At 36.5% G+C, this 19,701-nt stretch overlaps 1 protein-coding gene across 2 annotated transcripts; it reads right to left on the bottom strand.

Annotated features, from left to right (window-relative positions):
- Nucleotides 1-8,035: 8,035 nt before the first annotated feature.
- ACDO1 (Protein kinase superfamily protein) lies at nucleotides 8,036-19,302 on the bottom strand. Of its 2 annotated transcripts, none has more exons than XM_022043253.2 (14): nucleotides 18,752-19,302; nucleotides 18,249-18,455; nucleotides 17,915-18,004; nucleotides 17,690-17,836; nucleotides 17,145-17,309; nucleotides 16,851-16,991; nucleotides 16,567-16,746; nucleotides 16,220-16,415; nucleotides 15,434-15,561; nucleotides 9,443-9,514; nucleotides 8,886-8,998; nucleotides 8,646-8,793; nucleotides 8,492-8,561; nucleotides 8,036-8,384 (listed from the first exon to the last, which is right to left on the bottom strand). In XM_022043253.2, exons 1-14 carry the CDS (start codon nucleotides 19,103-19,105, stop codon nucleotides 8,320-8,322), a joined length of 2,076 nt encoding a protein of 691 aa, XP_021898945.2. In that variant the 5' UTR covers nucleotides 19,106-19,302; the 3' UTR covers nucleotides 8,036-8,319. The 2 variants fall into 2 exon arrangements, with proteins under 2 accessions (XP_021898945.2, XP_021898951.2); XM_022043259.2 differs by having other exon boundaries at nucleotides 18,738-18,875.
- Between the last annotated feature and the right edge of the window lie 399 nt (nucleotides 19,303-19,701).

The following is a 19,701-nucleotide window of genomic DNA, read 5'->3' as shown; positions in this document are numbered from 1 at the left end:
CACTGGCCAATTGGCCGAAAAACGCCGTCGAAGCTCAACGGCGTCGCCGCGGGTTTTCTCGATTTTTGCCTCCGATGAGGCCCTTCCTGATTCCCGTTCGACGTAATTTTTACACCATTGTGACCATCGTTCCTTCCTCTACAGGTTGACCAGAGCAAAACACCAAATTGCGACTCGAGCTGGAGGAGCCGCCATACCGGAGAGCTCCGCCGCCGGTAAGTTTCAATTTTTGGTGTTTTTTTGGCCCACCGAGGGCCCTAGGGGTATTTTCTCACAAGAACCAATGCAAGTTTGGTCGAATCCGGCCAGAAACAGCCAGCCCGAAGCAGATCGCCGCCGTGCCGGAATTTCGAAATTGGCCGAATAGGTCTTAGGTCTGATTTTTGAGTTATTTGGGACGTGTAGGTACCGTAAGCGCGTTTCAGTTCTCGAAAAAAAATTTAGGAAATCTAAGGACTACCCGTAGGTGCAGCGAAAATCCGATTTTCGACGTCGAATTAAGTAAGGACCCTTCATCCTATTTCCTATCACGGGATTAAAGTTTAATAAATGATAAAACTGTATTTATATAAATTAAATAGATATGCATAATTTATTATGATTACTAATGGAGCTCGAACCGGATATATTTCTCTGTCAGTTCCTGTTTGATTTACTTTACAGTTTAAATGCAATATGATATTTTGATTTAATTATTATATGATTTTTAAATGCATGAATCATTGCTTACTTCATTCCGGCCTGACTTTGTGAATATAATTATATGTTTGCCTTGTTGGATGCTCGTTGATTGCTTTAGTATTCATGTTTATATGGGAAACAAGAAACTAAGAAAAAAATAGAAAAGAGATGTGAATTGATGAATTGATAAGTTGACAGTCTCACTAGATATCCTGGGAGATAGTGGACGGACCGGGTCCATAGGGAACCCTACCAGGAACGTTGTCTCATACCGGACGGGGTATGGAGACTTTAAATATCTTGGTGCTCATACCGGACGAGGTATGGGGACGGCCTGCTTCACTCTCATACCGGACGATGTATTGAGGTTTATTGTTCGGCGCCCATACCGAACGGGGTATGGGGACGGCCCTAGAAATTAAGTTTGTTAAGAGAAGGGTTCACGTGTAGCGGGGACCCCTATGGATCCCTATGGATACTAGTAGGCTGATGAAAATGGGGCAACTGTTGTTTGATGATTGAAATATAAAAGTATGACATGTGTTATGTTACAGATTATGTATGAATTCATTATATCTATGATGTTATTGTTTCTATGGGTTGTTTTTATAAATCCCACTAAGGTAAGTGGACGGTAAATGGTTTGATTATTGATAAATGAATCTATTCAAAATTTGTGCTTCATTGGTTGTTTTTGGTTTTCTACCAGCCTTTACTTCTGTGACAGTGATATAGTGTAATATCTTTACTGGTCTAGTGTAACTCATTCCTTACTTAACCATTTCATATTAGGAGGACTTGGTTCCCGAGTCCGATCGACAAGAAGACGGCGAGTAGATGCCTAAATGTTTATTAATTTCTTTATAATCTTTCATTTCTAGTATTTCCTTTAAATGACTTATTTTTTTGATATTGTTAGCACGTATAAGTTATTGTGTAAGGAATATTAATCAGAACCTTTTATTTCGCTTTCGCACTCATATTCTTTATATACATTTTTTTTTAAATTTTCGAGGTCGTTACATCTAGCTCGTATATATATATATATATATATCTGTCATATTTGCTTTAAGAAAAAATATCTTAATTGTCATAGTCCAAGAAAATAGCATTTTAAACAGAGAGAAAAGGTCTCTCCAAAGCCTTCTTCATGATTTATGGGTTTTAATTTTCTTGTTTTCTTCTTTTTTCTTTTCAAAATAATAATTCATCCCAATCATCAGTTTCCTTCCAAGAAATAATATCAAAGTTGCAATCTTTATGGACTCATCATCACCACATAATAAATAAAAGTTTAGAGAGAATACTACTGACATGAGCACATAGACTATGTAGTCTGTAATATGAAACAAGTTCTTTTTAAATAAAACAATATAGTTATATTACTGTGAGCACCAAGAGGGTGCAGCCCATTTATAACAATTACAGCTTAGTCATCACATCATGAGATTGAAATTTTTAAAAGCCTCAGTAACCACTAAGGGTTGATTTGTCATCAAAAACTCTAGGATCCTAAGTCATCTACTCTTCAGAATAGCAAAATCTTTAAGCATTATCAACACCATCAAAGCCATCAATAAAATAGTGAGAGGGATCATCTCACAGCAGGGATACCACTTGGAAATCCATCAAAATACATCTCAGATTCAAGAAAGCCAGTTTATTTGTTTCACAATAAATTAAGACATCATCAGCTAAAAACATATGTGTCATCTCTTCTGTCTTATCTCCCCTACCAACATTCACATCTTTAAATAAATTCAGCCCTCTAACTTTCATCAGCATTCTATTAAGCCCTTCCATCACTACAATGAACAATAATGGGACAACGGGTCACCTTGTCAAAAATCCCGTAACCCAGAGTAGAGAACGATTACTCAACAGATCGAAAATACCTCGATTATGAATCCACTATATTCAGCAACTCAAAACTTAATTACCTAAATTAAGCTCTTCCGAATGGAATCACAATCAATATATTGAAGACTTATCCAAAAAATTAAAAAAATTAAAAATAATAATAATAATAATAAAAGACATTATAGCTTACCCAATAAGTCAATCGCGTTTCTTACTCAACAAAATAGTTTGGAACTCCTTAACTTGAAGACATTTGAAGAACCTGAAAATTAGTATGGATAATTTAAAGCAAAATTTTTTATTTGTTAAATTCTAAGATGTGCGATTTATAGCCTATGATGAGATATTTTTATACACTTTCACCAAAATAGATTGTCTATAATACAAGTACTTGAAAAATAATCTAAATTCTAATTAGATAATAATTTATCCTAATTTTAATATTAAAATATATTTAAAATAATTATTAAAATATAATAACCCACTATAATTCTAGTATTAAAATAATAAATATTTAATCTTAAGAATAAAACATAAAATTAAATTACGATTAAAATACTACTAATATAATTTTAGTAGATAAATTTCTTTTTTTCCATGTGTTATAATTTGTTGTTTAATTTGCAGTAGAATTCCTTCAAGAGTTAATAAAAAAAAAAAACATATGGAGAATTTGAGAAAAGTCCTCGCGGGTTGTTGTTCCTTTTTGCACACATGCCTCACTTGTGCGAGAAAGAAATCATGCATTCCTCACCCGCGTGAGAGGGAAAATCCTGGGGGCGGGGTAGGTCACGTGTGCAATGTACAAGGTGGTCTGTGCCCACGCTCCCGCCTGCCTTGTGTGCGCGCCCCACATGCGTGTTATCCTGGCCCTGCAGGCTGCTTTGCTCGCACACGCATGCGCATGTGTCTCCTTCAAGCATGGGTTGGGCTTCTTGCATGGTTGCAAGCCCAGTCCATCGCACAAGGCCTCTTGCTTGTGCAAGGCCGTGAGCTTCAACATTCTTATTCAGCTTTTTATGCTTCACCGAACGTCCACGTCCCATCCTCTTCGTCATTGTCTTAGACTGATCTGGTTGTAGGTCTATTGGCTCAGTCCTACTTGATGGCATCAAAGAGCCACCTCATGTGGTCCGAGTTCCTTCGGATTGGGTCTTCTTGTCTAGGCAAGATGGATCTCTCTTCTCCGATTTGGGCATGCTTCTTTGGCCATGGTCTCTTCCAACTTTTGAGTCGCGCCCACACAACATGCCGGTTGCCATGTGAAGTCGCACGCGACATGTTGGGCTAATGCACGCGCGCAACACAACCAGCTTCTAGCGGCTTAGCTTCATGTTTGCGAATACTTTGGTCTTTGCGGGTTTCACATTCCATATAGATTTTGAGCCTTTCGGATATCATGTCATCCTCTCCTTTTTCGAAAAGATTCTTCTTTAAATCTACTTCATCATCACTCATTGAACCTAGTGAAAATAAGGAAGCTAAAAAAATAGTGAAAATAATTCGATTAATATTATGGTCTAGCATAGCACATTCTCATGTAAAGTTGAGCTAGTGTTTCAGTTCCAAGACTCATTTTCTTGATTTACTATCATTCATATTTTACCACTCACAAGTTTAAATTTTACCTGCCAAGTTGAATGTTGAAAATGGGATCTCCTTGAACCGAATCTTGCAAGTTAGAAGTAATTTACAAGAAAAATTCCTAACAAGATCTAAAAGTTCAAGGCATGCACAAGTGAATATCCGAAATGATAAAGATAAACTCAACCGTCGGCACGATAAGTGGGTAAAATTTATCGAGTCTTTCCCCTATGTTATCAAAGTATAAACAGGATACGGATAATGTTGTGGCCGATGCATTATCCCGGAGGTATGTTTTAATTACTACTCTAAGTTCTAAATTCCTATAATTTGAACATTTCAAGAAAATGTATACCACTAACAAGGATTTCTCTACTGTTTATCATGCATGTAAGCACTATGCATTCTAAAAATATTATAAATACAAAGAGTTCCTTCTTACAGATAGTAAGTTATGTATACCTAACTGTTCAATTAGGGAATTGCTAGTACACAAAATGCATAGTAGAGGACTCATGAGTCATTTTGAGGTAACCAAGACTCTAGACATTTTATATCAACACTTTTATTGGTCCAACATAAAAATGGATGTTGAACGTATATGCAGTCCATGCATCGCATGTAAACAGGTAAAATCTAGAGTTTTACCCCATTGACTGTATACATCGTTATCTGTATCTATGACATCTTGGATAGATATTTCCATAAATTTTATGTTAGGGCTGTCAAGGACTAGGAGAGGTAATGACAACATATTTATTATAGTAGATCGATTTAACAAGATGATACATTTCGTTACATGCCATAAAACTGATGACGCAACAAATATTACCAATTTGCTCTTTAAGGATGTTGTGAGACTCTATGACATTTTTACAACTATCGTAAGTGATAGGGATGTCAAGTTCTTTAATCACTTTTAGAGAGTCTAGTGAGAAAAAGTAGGAAATAAACTATTATTTTTCACCGCACGTCACCTCAGACAAATGGTCAATAGAACCTTAACTTCCCTATTAAGAGCCATGATTGGTCGAAACTTGAAGACTTGGGAAGATTGTTTACTTATGATTGAATTTGCCTACAATTATAACATTCATACATCCATAAACTATTCACTTTTTAAAATTGTTTATGGTCTTAATCCTTTAACTCTGTTTGATCTAACAAATACTATTGTAGGAAATTAGCAATACAGATGGGCAACAGAGGCCGGAACTTATTAAGACCATACACGAAAAGGCACGACAACATATCCACAAGCAAAATGAGTCTTATGTCCGACATGCCAACAAAGGAAAAAACGAGTTGTATTCCAACCAGGACAGTGGGTTTGGGTTCACATGTGGAAAGAAAGATTATCTAAACTACAAAAGTCAAAATTGGATCCTAGGTGGTACGGACTATTTTAAGTCTTGGAACAGGTCAACAATAACGCCTACAAAATCGACTTACTAGGTGAGTATGGTGTGTCTATTATATTTAACGTTTTTTATCTTTCTCTTTTTTAAGTAGATGAAAATTTGAGGACAAATCTTTTTGAAAATGGGAGGATAATGTGAGTTTAAGCAACACCAGCAAGAAACTCAGTCTCAAGAACCAAACACGGAAACTAAAGATATCCAAGACAGACTCAAAGAGTTGGAAAAAAAAATTCAAGTGCCTTGCGGACCAATCACAAAAAGTCGAGCCAAGAAATTCCAACATGTGTTCAATATGTTAGCCCAAGAATGGGAAGCCCGAGAGAGAGACCAAAGTGGGCCATCGGCCTTGGAAATAAGGTAGAAGAACGTATCACGCTTATGAACGTGCTCATAGACACACTAGCGAGCAGCCACATATGCGAGAAGAAGGTCACACAACTGCGGGGCTGTCACTCGCATAAAGAAAGCCTATAGGCATGTGGGCGAGTTTTCCTGCATGTCAAGCAATGCACATGTGTGAAACAGCCTGCCACACACATGCAGGAGAAGCGCGCGCATGAAGCAGACTGCACACACATGCAACATACAGCAGGAGCACACACACACGGTGGATTTTGTATGATTTTGTTTTTTTTTTTTCTTAACATCCCAAATAAACTACCACTTGAAAGAACGAATAAGATAAGATCAAGTGAGATGAAAATTCACAAGCAATACGGATTAGCAACGAGATGTTTTTATTGCTAATTATGCAAAACACAATCCAAAGTAAGATAATATAGTAGGCTTAATAAGGTGTCTAAACTTTGATACCAAATGACGTTGAGTGGAGAACGATTACTCCACATATTGAAAACACTTCGATCATAAACCCACTATATTTCGCAATTCAAAATTTAACTACCTAAATTAAATCATATCTACTGAAATCACAATCAACATATTGAAGACTCATATAGATGACTGAAAAAATTTTTAAAAAAAAATAAAGAAAGATGTCACGGCTTATTCGATAAGTTTATTCCGTTTTCTCGCTCATCGAAGCAGTTTGAAGCTCTTTAACTTGAAGATGTCTGAAGAACTTGAAAATTAGCACAGCTAATTTAAAGCAAAATTTTTTATTTAGTTAATTCTTATATATGTGATTTATAGTCTATGATGAAGTTTTTTAATAAATTTTTACATAAACAGTTTGTGTAGAATACAAATACTTGAAAAATAATCTAAATTCTAATTAGATAATAATTTATCCTAATCCTAATATTAAAATACACTTAAAATATTATTAAAATAATAACTTATTCTAATCCTAATATTAAAATGATGAATATTTAATTCTAAGAATAAAACATAAAATTAAATTTAAAATATTATTAATATAATTTTAGTAGATAAATTCCTCCTTTTCCATGTGCTATAATTTGTTTTTTAATTTGCAGCATAATTCTTTGAAGAATTAATCACAAAAAAAAAAAAAAAACAACATATGGAGAATTTGAAGAAGAGTCCTTGCGGGTTGTTGTTCCTTCGCGCTCACGTCTCACTTGTGCAGGAAGGAAATCCTGCATGCCTTCGTCCACGTCTCGCCTTCTTCATCATCGTGTTGGACTGGTCTAGTTGGAGGCCGATTGGGCCAGCCCTTCTTGATGGCATTAAGGAGCCATCTCATGCCGTCCGAGCTCCTTTGGACTGGGGTCTTCTTGTCTAGGCGGGCTATATCTCTTTTCTCAGGTTTGGGCATGCTTTCTTGGCTGCGGCCTCTTCCGGGTTTTGAGCCATCTCAAAGGATGAAGCAACGCGCAGTATGCTGGCCGAATACACACGCACGACACGGCCAGCTTCTTGCGACTGGGTTTCATGTCTGCGTGTACCCTGGTCTTTACGAGTTTCACCTTCTGGATAGATTTCGAGCCTTTCGGATATCATGTCACCTTGGGAAGCTTGAAAAAATGTGGAGGGTCCCCCATTGATCATTATTGCAAACGAAGTTGTAGATATACACCCCTTCATCTACTTCCTCTGTTTCACCCTAAAGTCAAGTCTTAAAAACATATAATCAACAAAACCCTAATTAACATGATCGTTCGCCTTTTTCCACATCCACAAGCTTCTTAACCAACATGGTCCTTGATCATCCTTTGAGCAGTACTGATTTTTTTAATTTCTCTATTTGAATAAAGAACTTATTATATGCTACCATTTCTGATACCACCTTGACTTCATTTAACTAAAAAGACTGAGGGTACATATTTTCCGTCAATAAAAGAATGCAATTCATACCAGTACTGTTGTAAGCTTGACTAACAATAACAGTCAGGTTTTTTTTTTTTTTTCTGATGGTAGAAAAATACTCATGCTATGTATGTTTCTATTTATAGATTTTTAACATTAGTTATATATTTTATGTATGCATAATGGTGGATTTGTATTTCTACTTTAAAACAGAGAAATGATAAAAATTACTTAAATTGAACTGAACATAGAATAAGTTACGACTAATATAATTTTTCCATTCTGCAACAATTTTTTCAGTATTTTCCCTGTATAAATAACTTCCTGTACATCTATAGGGGTAAAAGGGCGGAGGAATAATTTTCTATACAGTTTTCAGGATGTTTTTCAATTTTAATTCATTTTCTTTGTGTTTGCTACTTAATAAACAATCTCCTGTAGGAAGAAATCAGGCCAAGAATACCATCCTAAGTGTGTTTTACAATACTTCTCAGGTGGATTATAGATATTTGCATTATCATACTGCTTCTCCAAACTCGAATCATCTATCTGATAGGACAGAGTTACTCCAGGAAAGCATGAGATCTCGAACAACGTTGGGAAGATCTGCAAGTTATCGGATAATTATTCAGGGTTTTAAGATTTAGTTGGCCTTCTCAGAAAACAAATAATAAGTATGCAACAGGTGAAGATGAGATACAACAAATATTTACCTTGTACAACTTCCCTTGCAACTGAGGGAATATCTATCTCATCTTCAACCAGTCTATATACATCCACAAGCTGCAAATTACATCAGTGGTTTATCAAGTCTCGTGCATATGCTATTGAAGTTGGCAAGAGGATAATGCTAACACATTTACAAACCTCTTGTACATGAAGCTTGGAGTCTTCAGTCAGAGCAAGAATAAGCTGTCTACGGATTCCTTCATCAAATAGGAAAAGACGAGCCCCATCTTTAATGGTGTCTGTAAGGTCTAGCTTTTTTTGCACTTGCCAGCTCCTTGAATGTTCTCTGCTAAGACAAAAATATGAAATTAACCATAGTTTCTCAACAGCCCTGAAGCCAAAGAATACACAGAACAAGCAGGTGGAGCATGTACACACATGTTCTTGACTCGGAACGCTGGGTTACTGCTCATCTTGGCCACATTTTCCTTTGCAAGGACAATTAGGTTTTCGAGCCGTTTCCACTGGAAGACACCATCTTTAAATAAAACCTTAAACAAAATGAAGACAATCACCAGTTAATTTATAATTTAGAAAATAACAATTTCACCGATTAATTTATTGAGCAATAAAGTGAGAGACAAACAGAAAACCATAAAGTTGCAAATGCACGAATTACTTTCTGCCTTGATACAACAGCTGGGAAAATATTAACTGAATTGAGTTCAACCTAATAACCAGATTCAGTTGCAGATGTTCAGCAACAGTTCTCCTTGGTATCTTTTACTTACCAAAATCAAATCTTGAAGATGCTACTAAAATATTACACACCAGCAAGAAGTGACAATTTCTCTAAATAAGAGAAAAAAAACCCAAAAAAAAACTACCATATAAAGAAAGAAAGTCCTGAGTCTCAATTCAGAAACACAAAAGTCGATGTGTAGCAAAACACTTGAAAACACATGCTTTCAGAATGAAAATGCCAGTAGACAAACCTGTATAAGACGTTCACGAAGGGCAGGATTTGGGTCTGTTAGGAGACGTTTTGCAACATATGGATAGGCAACCTACTTAACAGTAAATGGAAAAACAGAAAAATTGTAAGAACCATCATTTCAGCTATTAAGAAATAATAAAAAACAAGTGCGAATTGCTTCTTGATATTCATATCAATTACTTATCAATTGGTTTCTTCTATAGTATCTCCTAGATATTGTCCTCAGTCATGGAGATATTTGGTGAAATTTTCCTTTCCAACAATATCCAGTAAAGGAAATTGCTACTTGCTTTCAGAGTAGGCATCCCAAGACTTCATAAGGGTACTTAAGATAGCTTATGAACTTATACAGAAGGTTACTCTTCCAAAGATGTTCCACGTAATCACACTATAAGACATATACTTGAAAACTATCAGGCAGTCACAATTGTTTATGTTTCTTTCCACTTCAATTACAGATGAAGATGCAGCATACAGAATAACAATTGCTTTGACAAGACTAGTTCTTGAATTCCCTGTTAATCAGGATCACTTCAAGCAGGAGAAAAAGGTGAAGTAGCTCCATCAACAGGAAGTGCTACTAATAGAAGTATAGCATCATGGTATGTTCCCCACTAAAAGATATAGTTATTCGGTTTACATAGAAACAATTTCTGTTAAGTGTTTTTAAGTTTTTCCTATCTTTACCTATTTTGCACGTAAATTAAGGCTCACTAAGAGAGAACCCTATGATCTCTCGAATAAATAAGTACTAACACTTTTAACAATTTTCTTCTATAATGTTCACATACATACTATACTAACCCACATGTACAAATATAAAACACCCATAAACACCCAAGACCTAGAACTACAATTAATTCTGAACAACAAATTCCTTCTTCCTCTTTGATAAGCCCCGGCAAATGGAATGATTTTTAGGTGTTTAGCCCCGGGAGCCAAGATTCCTTATGTTAATGTGTTCCAGAAGAGTAAGTTTGCTTCTAAGACTAAAGTGTTGGTATGGGCAACTCCTCTTAACAGGTTCGATACTCCACCAGAAAAGCGTCAACCAAATCGAGCTCTCTCCTCATGTTTGAGTGGGAAACACAGTCACCTTTTTGTGCAATGTGATCTAATATGGAGTTTGTGGATAAGGCTATTTGGCCTTTTTGGGATCCATTCAGATGCAACACACTCGGCAGAGTGCTCTATTCATTCTCATTTTAAGGGGGAGGGAGTAAAAAAAGGAGGCAAAACCGCTGCAGAAAGGGCTATGTTTGTAGGATTGTCGACAATCTGGTAGGAGAGAAAATTAAGAATTTTTAATATTAGGTGTTTTTTCTCATCATGAATTCTGGGATCAGATGCTATTTTCAAGCATCTCTTTGGGTAAAGGCACATGGTAAACTCATGGATATGACTCTTTCTGACCTACATCGGAATTGGGGGCAGTTATCAATGACTCCTACCAGGATTCTGTTTAATCTATTTTTTCATGCACGAATTCTATGTTGTCCTTTCTATTTTTCTTCCCACTACACTTTCACCATGAAAAAGATAGGCACCACACAATGAGGGCATTGAAAAGATTCCTTCTTGGGCTTGATTCCCTCACTTTCCACTCTTGCATTCGCTCCTTCCGCTGCTACGTACACCCGTTTCCTATCTGGATTTACAATCAGTCGGCCAGCAACCTCAAAAGACAACTTCATTATCTGCCACCACCCACCCGCTTCCGCCCCTTCCAGGATAAATATTCGCTTCACCTCCCTTCCTCTCTCCTCCGTTATCACCAAGTAGCTCCTCCTGTTTCAGCCAAGTGAAATCCAGAGCTTATGGTCTCGGCCCGCTGTGTGTTTTTCCCACGTCTTTTCCCCTTTTCACCAATAAAAATCTTCAAGTGCGTCCAGCAACCATGCCACCTCTTCCTCATCTAGGGAGCTTGATACATGAAATCCTCTTCCATTTTCACTTATTCTTAAGCCTTCCATTTTTCTTCCTCCTCGTACCAGATCGAAAGACTTATTATCAATGATGAGAAACTTCCGCCCATTCTGCTCCATTCTTTCTGTTCTTTTGGCCAGCCGCAGCTTGCTGACCTGAGTTTCCCACAGTTGCACCGCCTTCCTTCTCCCACTGCCACACTGCGAAACGCCATGCTCCATCATTATTCTTTCTCTCTCTTACAGTAAGACTCTCTCTCTCTCTCTAGATGGAATCTCCTTGAGTCACATTGACTCTTCCCTTTCAACTGCCAGCTAATCAGAGGACAGCAAATGAAGTCCGGGATCAACAAGAGAGACAAAAAGAGCTTGTGAGAGAACCTAATGGTGCCGTACGTGAGAAGTGGAGTGCAGCTGTAAGTGAGGCGGCGGCCAGCTGTAGAGCAGGATGATCATTCCATGGTGAGCCGCTGTGACTATGAACTGGTGCTGGTGTGTGAGAGACGGTGGTCAGTGCGTCGTGGGTGAGGATGGACACGAAAAACAACAGAAAGCGTTTTTTTTTTTTTAATGGAATCAGATTTAGTGAAAAGAAGGCTCCATGTAATTCCTTCAATAGTTCATCAATAACTGGAATAGGAAAATTCTTCTTGACTGCTTTAGAGTTAAAGTTCGATAATCAATTCAAAAATATCTAAGACTAACTATATATAAGAATATAATTGAAGAACAACAAAACAAACTTCCGCAAGTACTTTTAAAAACTATAACTCATTAATGATTTTAAAGTAAAAGGAGTATTAGTTAGTCCGAAGGGTATTACTAAGAACTCAAAGTGACTTTTCTTTATATCTTGGTAAACCATAAGAATTTGATGGTACCTAGATGGAGATCAGATTTAGTGAAAAGAAGACTCAATGTAATTTTTTCAGTAGTTCTCGATAATTGGAAAAGGAAAATTATCCTTGGGTCCAGAGTTTGATAATCAATGCAAAACCACCAAGCTCAATCTACTAAAAACACTGAGAGAACTGGAGATGAAAAGGTGATTGGCTTGGTCAAATCAGACCTTATTGCAGCATTGATGTACATTGCTGCTCAATTTCATCCTTTTGAAATGAGGATAAAGATATTGGCATACAGCTAATGGTGGAGTATCAGATAATAGCATGATATGGTGATTACAAGCTTAGTTAGAGGTAGACCACGTGGCTCTTTAAATAACCTTTCAAATTCCATCAAATAGGCCTTGCAAACTCACAATTTGTTAATTGTGAACAAAAATCATCTTTATTACTTAAAAATCCTAAGTAATTGATCCCAAGTTTTGCAGCCAATTAATAACAAACAATACGCGAAATCCAGCAAGTTAAAAGAAATCCAACAAGCAGGAGGTGTTAGCCAATTGTAAGGATAATGCTTACGAACACCAACATTACAAACACTTTCTCCATTAGCAACCAAGAAGCTTAACACACACCTCTTTGACAGAAAAATTGAATTTTGTGGTTAAGTTGAGACCCAATAGATTGTGGGAACTGCTAAAATCAACGAGGACCACTATCAGGTAGCCGTCCAAAAATCCACGAATTTTCATCATTTGAGAGTGGAACACAAAAATTCTGTAGAGTGAAATCTCTAATCCATCTAAAACATTTTCACTGGTTTGATCCAAATCATCTTGAGCCAGCTCATTTCAAGTACAATAGGCAGACAATTTCAACCAAAACAATCTATAGTGAACCAATGTAAATTTTTGCAGTAGTTAAAACAAAGACCTTGTGTTGATGGTGCTCGAGTTCGGCCAGCGAGAATCTTTTCACTACCAGGTTTTTGGGAAGAGGAAGGCACCGAGAAAGACTTAATTCCAAAGTGAGTTTGTACAAAAACAATCCATAACAACGTCCAAAGCTCATTGTGGTGGTTAAGTCTTGCGAGTTCTGCAATTCAACCTCAATCGCAATATTCTCCTTCAAACCACTTAATAAGGTTCTAAAGTTAGCACACTAATTTGTACGAGTAGAAGTTCAAATTGTCTTTCGTATTCTGACACAATTAAGGGTGTTCATCGTTTAGAAACTGGAACATACCAAAACAAACTAAGTATCAATTAAGGGTTAAGGGTCCAAAAAAAAAAATCATAGTGTTTTTCAATTGAGACTAAACCAAAATAGATTGGAATTTCTTTTAGTTTGCTAATTAAAAATTTATAAGAACTAATAAAAAATTAAAAACAAAAATTATTTCTAGTATTTACTTTTGCATTTATGGTTCAAACCCGTCCATTTTGGTTCAAACTAGGATCGAACCAAAACGACCAATTTTTCCGGTCTGTTGATGTCTGAATTAAGGACCTGCTCAAACATTATTCCATCCAGTCCAGTCCAAATCGTTCCATTCAGTATGGGTTTCAATCTGACCCAAACTTTGAACACCTCTAGGCGTGGTGATAGGTTGTCTTAATTTTCTCAATTCGCCCAGTTTGCTACTCTGAATTTGAGGGCTGAAATGAAGTTGAGAATGCTGCTCAAATTCTTCCTATGTGATGTCGGGTCGATCATGCTCTAGTTTGAAAAGCCACAATTGTGTTTCTCCTTCAAAATGAAATGATGTCGGGTGACTTTCTCCTCTTCTTGGGACTATTGGAAATGAAAGAAGTGCTAGCAGAATTCTATCCACAAAGATGAACCACCAAATTGGAAATCTAGCTTTGTGCGTTGAGAGATAAAGGATCCCCCATGTTCAGCAACATGACCGCCATTGTGACACTCTCTGCTGTTGAGATGAACAATTCCTTAACTCTAATTACATGGGGCAGTATGACCAGCCAGTGATTCTCTAGAGACTTCATGTAAACATTCCGCCAATAAATCAAACTAAATGCGGTCCAGATCTCAATCTTCTTGGTATAGTTTGAGGAATGACAGAGAATGTAAATCCCCTATAACTTTTGGCTTTGATATCAAATTGGTAGGTCCACTGCTAATAAATCTAGTAATGGGTTGGCTTATATAGCTGTAGAAGTTTTTGAGAGTTATTTAAGTTTTCATGTCTCTACTCATTTTGGACATAAATTAGGACTTCTTGAGAGAGAATCCTTGATTTCCGGAGCAAATAAATAGTCAGTACCCTTAACAATTTTCTTCCATAACATTCACATATTAGATATAGGAATGTATAATAGAAGAAGTTTCAGTTCTTGCCAAATATAGTAACTCCTATAATTGCCTAATCTTATCTTCCTAGACTTTTCTAGACTCAGTCAACTTTAACAACTACTTGAAATTTGACATAATTTATTCTCATACAAACTGCTCAGACAGATAAAACACCCATAAAATCACATAACGAACACTTGAAACTAACAGTAATTAATTCTGAACACGAATTCTTTCTTCCTTCTTTGATATACCTTCGCAAATGGAATGATTTTCAGGTGTTTAAGATCCATAAGACACCACAAATGATAGTAGATACACATTTAGGAACTTTTAGCTGCTAAAGATTTTGGGATCTTCATAAGTATTGATAACCAGCAGTCATAGAATAATGAGAATACCAACAACAATAACAGTCAAAATGACATTCTTCTTCAACATGTTGTAGCTCCTACTATGCAGTTAACTATGAATTGAAAACTGAACTAGAATTTGATATTTCCTTAACCTGGATGTGGTTCTGGGATTTCAGACAGAAAAAAAACGGACAGAAAAAAAGAAAAAAAAAAAATCAGACAAAGAAATTGAAGAATAGTGCGGCAATATCCAGGACAAGACAGGATGTAAAGCTACCCCAAAAGAGCAAGTAACTTCCCATAACTTAAGTACCAAACTCCCACATCTAAGAAAAACAAAACCTCCAACAAACTCAAAGAAATAAATAAAGGTACGCTGTTTTCACATCAGCAGTTCACATATCAACAGGCTATCAATTCTATGTTGTGTGCGAATATCCTAATGAACATACTCTTTGCTACTGTTCATATTTACTATAATCCATAACATACTCCAGCAAGAAAAAAATTTAATGAAGAACAAGAAAGGAAGGTGCAAAATCATCATCACCTCAAGAAATTTAAAATCCGGCTTCAGCGTAAAACAAATACCCTCTTGAGTCAGCAGAGAACGTATAACAAGAGAAAATCTCTCTGGGATACGAATTGGATAGTCATACACCAGTTTATTAAATTGCCCTGCACCACATATAACACAAATTTTATAAAGGTGCATACACCCAGTAAACCATGGAACATGTGAGCACACTCACAAACTAGCAGGTGCAGACCCTAGGGAGTGCAGGAAAGGGGATTGTGCCCCCGACCCTCCCCCAGGCTCCCGCTCTCATTTGCAAACCTTATGTACTCAACCCCTTCAATATGTAATATGTATAATATATTACACGTAAATCCTCCTCTATTACTAAACATTTACTAAAATTTAAGTGCAATGTAGTAATTGGCAACCTATTTAATTCTTAAATATTTTCTATTACTAAGATATTTCATTAACTTCTCATTCTTAGATTTCTAGCATCTAATGTTTCGTTTTTTCTTTGTATGTATATGTGTGTGTGTGTGTGTGTGTATTAGTGAATATGTTATATTTATATGGTAGAGAAATATTGATTCATACAATAACTAAAAATAAATTAATACAAGTTAAAAAGTACAACTAAGATTTAAAGCACTTCCACCACTCTATGCACTGTACAGCAGGGTTTTTTGACCCTGCAATCGCACTCCATTTCGACAATGAAATTTAACACAACCTGCCTTCATAAAATTTCTGGTCTGACCACTGCATGCTAGAGAAACAACCTTAAAGTAGCGCAAATGAAGGGATTTTGATTACCAGTTACACTTCGGAAATTGAAATCAGAGAGTCCTTTGCCAGCAGAGTTCTGCCAGATAGCTTCTAAAGCTGGAATAATTGGAGAAACATCAGTCCCACTAGCCAAGAAACCGAGCCTGGTGAAATCATTTGCCATCTCAGCATAATCCTCATTAACAGCATGGACAACAGCATCAATCAAAATCTGCTTATTTTGCTGAAAGACAAAAAGCATATCAATATGCAACCCTAATAAACAACCATGAACACTCTAATTAAATAAAGAGAAACACATACTGATGGCATTATAATGCACATAAGCACTTCTCCAGAATTACAATTATAAACTTTTGGAAATATATCTTTACCTGACTAAGTACAGCTACATTCCCAAAATCCACATAGGCAATACGCCCATCACGCATAGCAAAAATATTTCCAGGATGTGGATCTCCATGAAATAATCCAAATTCTAGCAATTGCCTAAGAGCAGCACTCACTCCAACTGTTAGGAATCCATTTACATCAATTCCAGCTTCCTTGATGGCCTGATTCACAATCGAAGTAAGGCATTACATATACTGATCTTCATAATGTTGCTTTCGGGTGAAACAATCATTCATTGACAAAAGCCAAATCTTGACAACAAAACCTGTGGATTAGTGCAACGGATGCCATCAATCCATTCCATCACTAAAACACGTGAACCAGAAAGATTTTTGTAAACCCGAGGAATCTTGACGGTTGGATCATCTTTGAAATTCTCTATGAAGTCTTCAATATTAAGAGCTTCCTAAATTAGTAAAAGCAGAATAGTCAAATACATAACTCAACTGAGTGTTACATGCACTATTGCAGTTGATCTACTTTAGTTGTTTGGTTGACAAGATCCAGATATGATAAAAGCAACGCTAAAGAGAGGGATAAATTTATACTGTAAAGATACCAAGGTGTAATCAAGCTCCTCCAAAAGCTTTTCTCCAAACTCATCAACTATCAGCTCAGCATTACAGCCCAGTTTCTGTAGGCTTATGCCATTTAAGAATGATGCAAGAGTTCGAAATAGAAAAAGGTCCCGGTAAATTATAGGCTCTATCTCAGGCCTCTGCACCTGTAAGTCCACAAATTTTTAATTAGAAAAAGATCCCCAAAACATTAGAGGGAACTTTTGGGCAATCATGCTGCAACATAATGGAGCAAACAAACTAAAACACTGTTAATATTCATGAAAAAGCTGCAGAGACATTAGTCAGTGGCTATATCATGCAAAATTTTAGCTCTCAAAATGCACTTTGCACAAATTTGTCAAACATAACAGCATGATGCCAGAAGATACGTGTTATTTGATCTTCAAGAACATGAATGAAGCAGTGAATATCCATTTTCAGAAGACCCATCACATAGATCGTTATTTTGTGAATGGGACAAATCCACAACAGCCACTGAAGAAAATAGCTAACACGAAAGGCCACCAAGTGACACTAAAACAACCTTGATCGCAACATCTTCTCCGGAGGCTCGTAGAGTAGCTCGATAAACTTGACCCAAACTTGCAGCTGCTATTGTCTGTGGTGATATTTTGCTGAAGACAGCTTCAAGGGGTTGACCGAGTTCCTCCTCTATAATGTTAAAAGCAACCTATAAAACAATTCATGTTTTAAGTAAAACAAGTGATGCATGAAAACTGATGGTTTAAAAGAGTGAGAGTGTTTTTACCTGATTGGGGAAAGGAGGAACATCATCTTGAAGTATGCAGAGTTCATTCATATAATCTTCTCGAATGATATCAGGTCTGTTTGCAAGAACCTGCAAAGAAAAAACAGAAAATAACAATATAAATTAAATAAACACGTAGTTTAAAATGGTAATTTTGATAAGTGAATAAATATCACATCTGCAGTGGCCAACTTAATTGGAATATATATATATATATATATATATATATAGATATATATGCTTGATCATATTCTTGCCAAAATTTGGACAACGGTAGAGAATTTAGAGAAGTAAATCAAAACAAAAGTTTGCGCTGAAAAGAAATGCAACAAACCTGTCCAGCTTTGATGAAAGAAGGCCCCAAATTACATAAAAGATTTCTAAGCTGCCTTGCACGATATGGAACAACCTCCTCGTCCCTCCCGACAAAGAAATCGTACATCAAGGTGGACCAATATAAGCCCAAATTCCAGACTATTTCCACACCACGTAAAGCAAGCGATAGAATTGCTCCTTTAGATTCCAGTACCTTATTCCTCACCTAGTCGCCAATTACGAGCAGTATCAGAACTCGAAAGACAGCAATATAAAATTCATATCAAACTAGAGGTACATGAAGCAATTAGATTGAGCAAAGGTTCTAGTTATAGCAATGAATTATGGAATTTTCACCTAACTAGGCACAAATAGGCGAGCAACAAAATCTGGACAGACTTTTTTCAAAAATAATAATCTTCCTTTGGAAATTCATCAACAGTCACTAGTCAAAGCAAAAAGAGACTAAACAAAACAGAACAAACATAAAAGAAACAAACGGAATTACAGTTGCAATCATACTGTCTCCGGAGAGTACTTGCGAAACGGCACGCAAACACCACGCTCGATATCTAGCTGTTCCATTGCACTGCTAGACTTTCCGATTAGTACGCCCTCGGATCCCTCGATTTCTCTAGTAGGTGTTGTGCTCCTTGTTATTGCACCGTTGGTGGAGATTTTACTCCGACGCGTCGACGCCAAATTCGAAACACGAAGAGGCGAGAATCTGCGGCGGCTTCTTTTCCGCGTGCCTTGGAACGAAAACATTGCTCGCGATTGCGCATTCCTTCGCTCTAGAATGGCGTTAGTCTTGGTTTGGTGATGAGGAGAATAAAACCGAGAGACGTGGATGCAATTTTGGTGGACTAACTCCATTGATGTACCACCCAGAACTTCAGTTCAACTTGCTTAGGCTATGGTTTGGCAGTTGGATGAAGAAGGGAAAGAGGTGGACGAGAAGCGCAGAGGAAATACTCAGTTATGGTCAGGTAAAACGAACGAGTATTGGTTATCTCAAATAGAAAATGGAGACGCTCGGACAAGTATGAAGTTGATTCGTTGAAGTATTGCCAACCACAGAAATACGAAGTTCACAAGAAAAGGCACAAAGAGACAGAAATAGAAAGGGGCTCTTTTGGCGACCATGCCCAATAATTTTAATTATTTATAGTTATTAGTTGTTTTATTTGATTATTCTTTTAATTATTACATATTATTAGATGTATATTTTCATGAATTAATTCAATACAATTATAAAATCTTACTAAAATGATAGTCGTTTTCTACTTGTTTTAATAATATAATGCTAAAATATTTATTTTCATTTTTGTTCAATAGTAAGTGACATTTTTAAACATAATAATAATATATTGCTATAATATGTAAAAATAGGCATATAAGCCCTATTAATTAATTAATTAAAACTGACATTTTAATCGCATACACGATTTTTTTTATTTATTGTTTAAAAT

This window comes from Carica papaya, chromosome 7, assembly GCF_054855325.1.
Source record: "Carica papaya isolate Zhongbai chromosome 7, ASM5485532v1, whole genome shotgun sequence".
Lineage (NCBI taxonomy): Eukaryota > Viridiplantae > Streptophyta > Magnoliopsida > Brassicales > Caricaceae > Carica > Carica papaya.
This window is presented reverse-complemented; position numbering and strand designations above follow the sequence as displayed.

Bases quoted from the DNA above. Each gene is read 5' to 3' on its own strand.
- ACDO1 (XM_022043253.2), bottom strand. From the start codon at position 19,105: ATGGAGTTAGTCCACCAAAATTGCATCCACGTCTCTCGGTTTTATTCT. The intron at 16,416-16,566 runs GTAAAGATATAT...TTTGTCTTTCAG, and splicing joins ATGTAGCTGTACTTAGTCAG to CAAAATAAGCAGATTTTGAT. The intron at 15,562-16,219 runs GTAATCAAAATC...TATGTGGTGCAG, and splicing joins CAATTTCCGAAGTGTAACTG to GGCAATTTAATAAACTGGTG.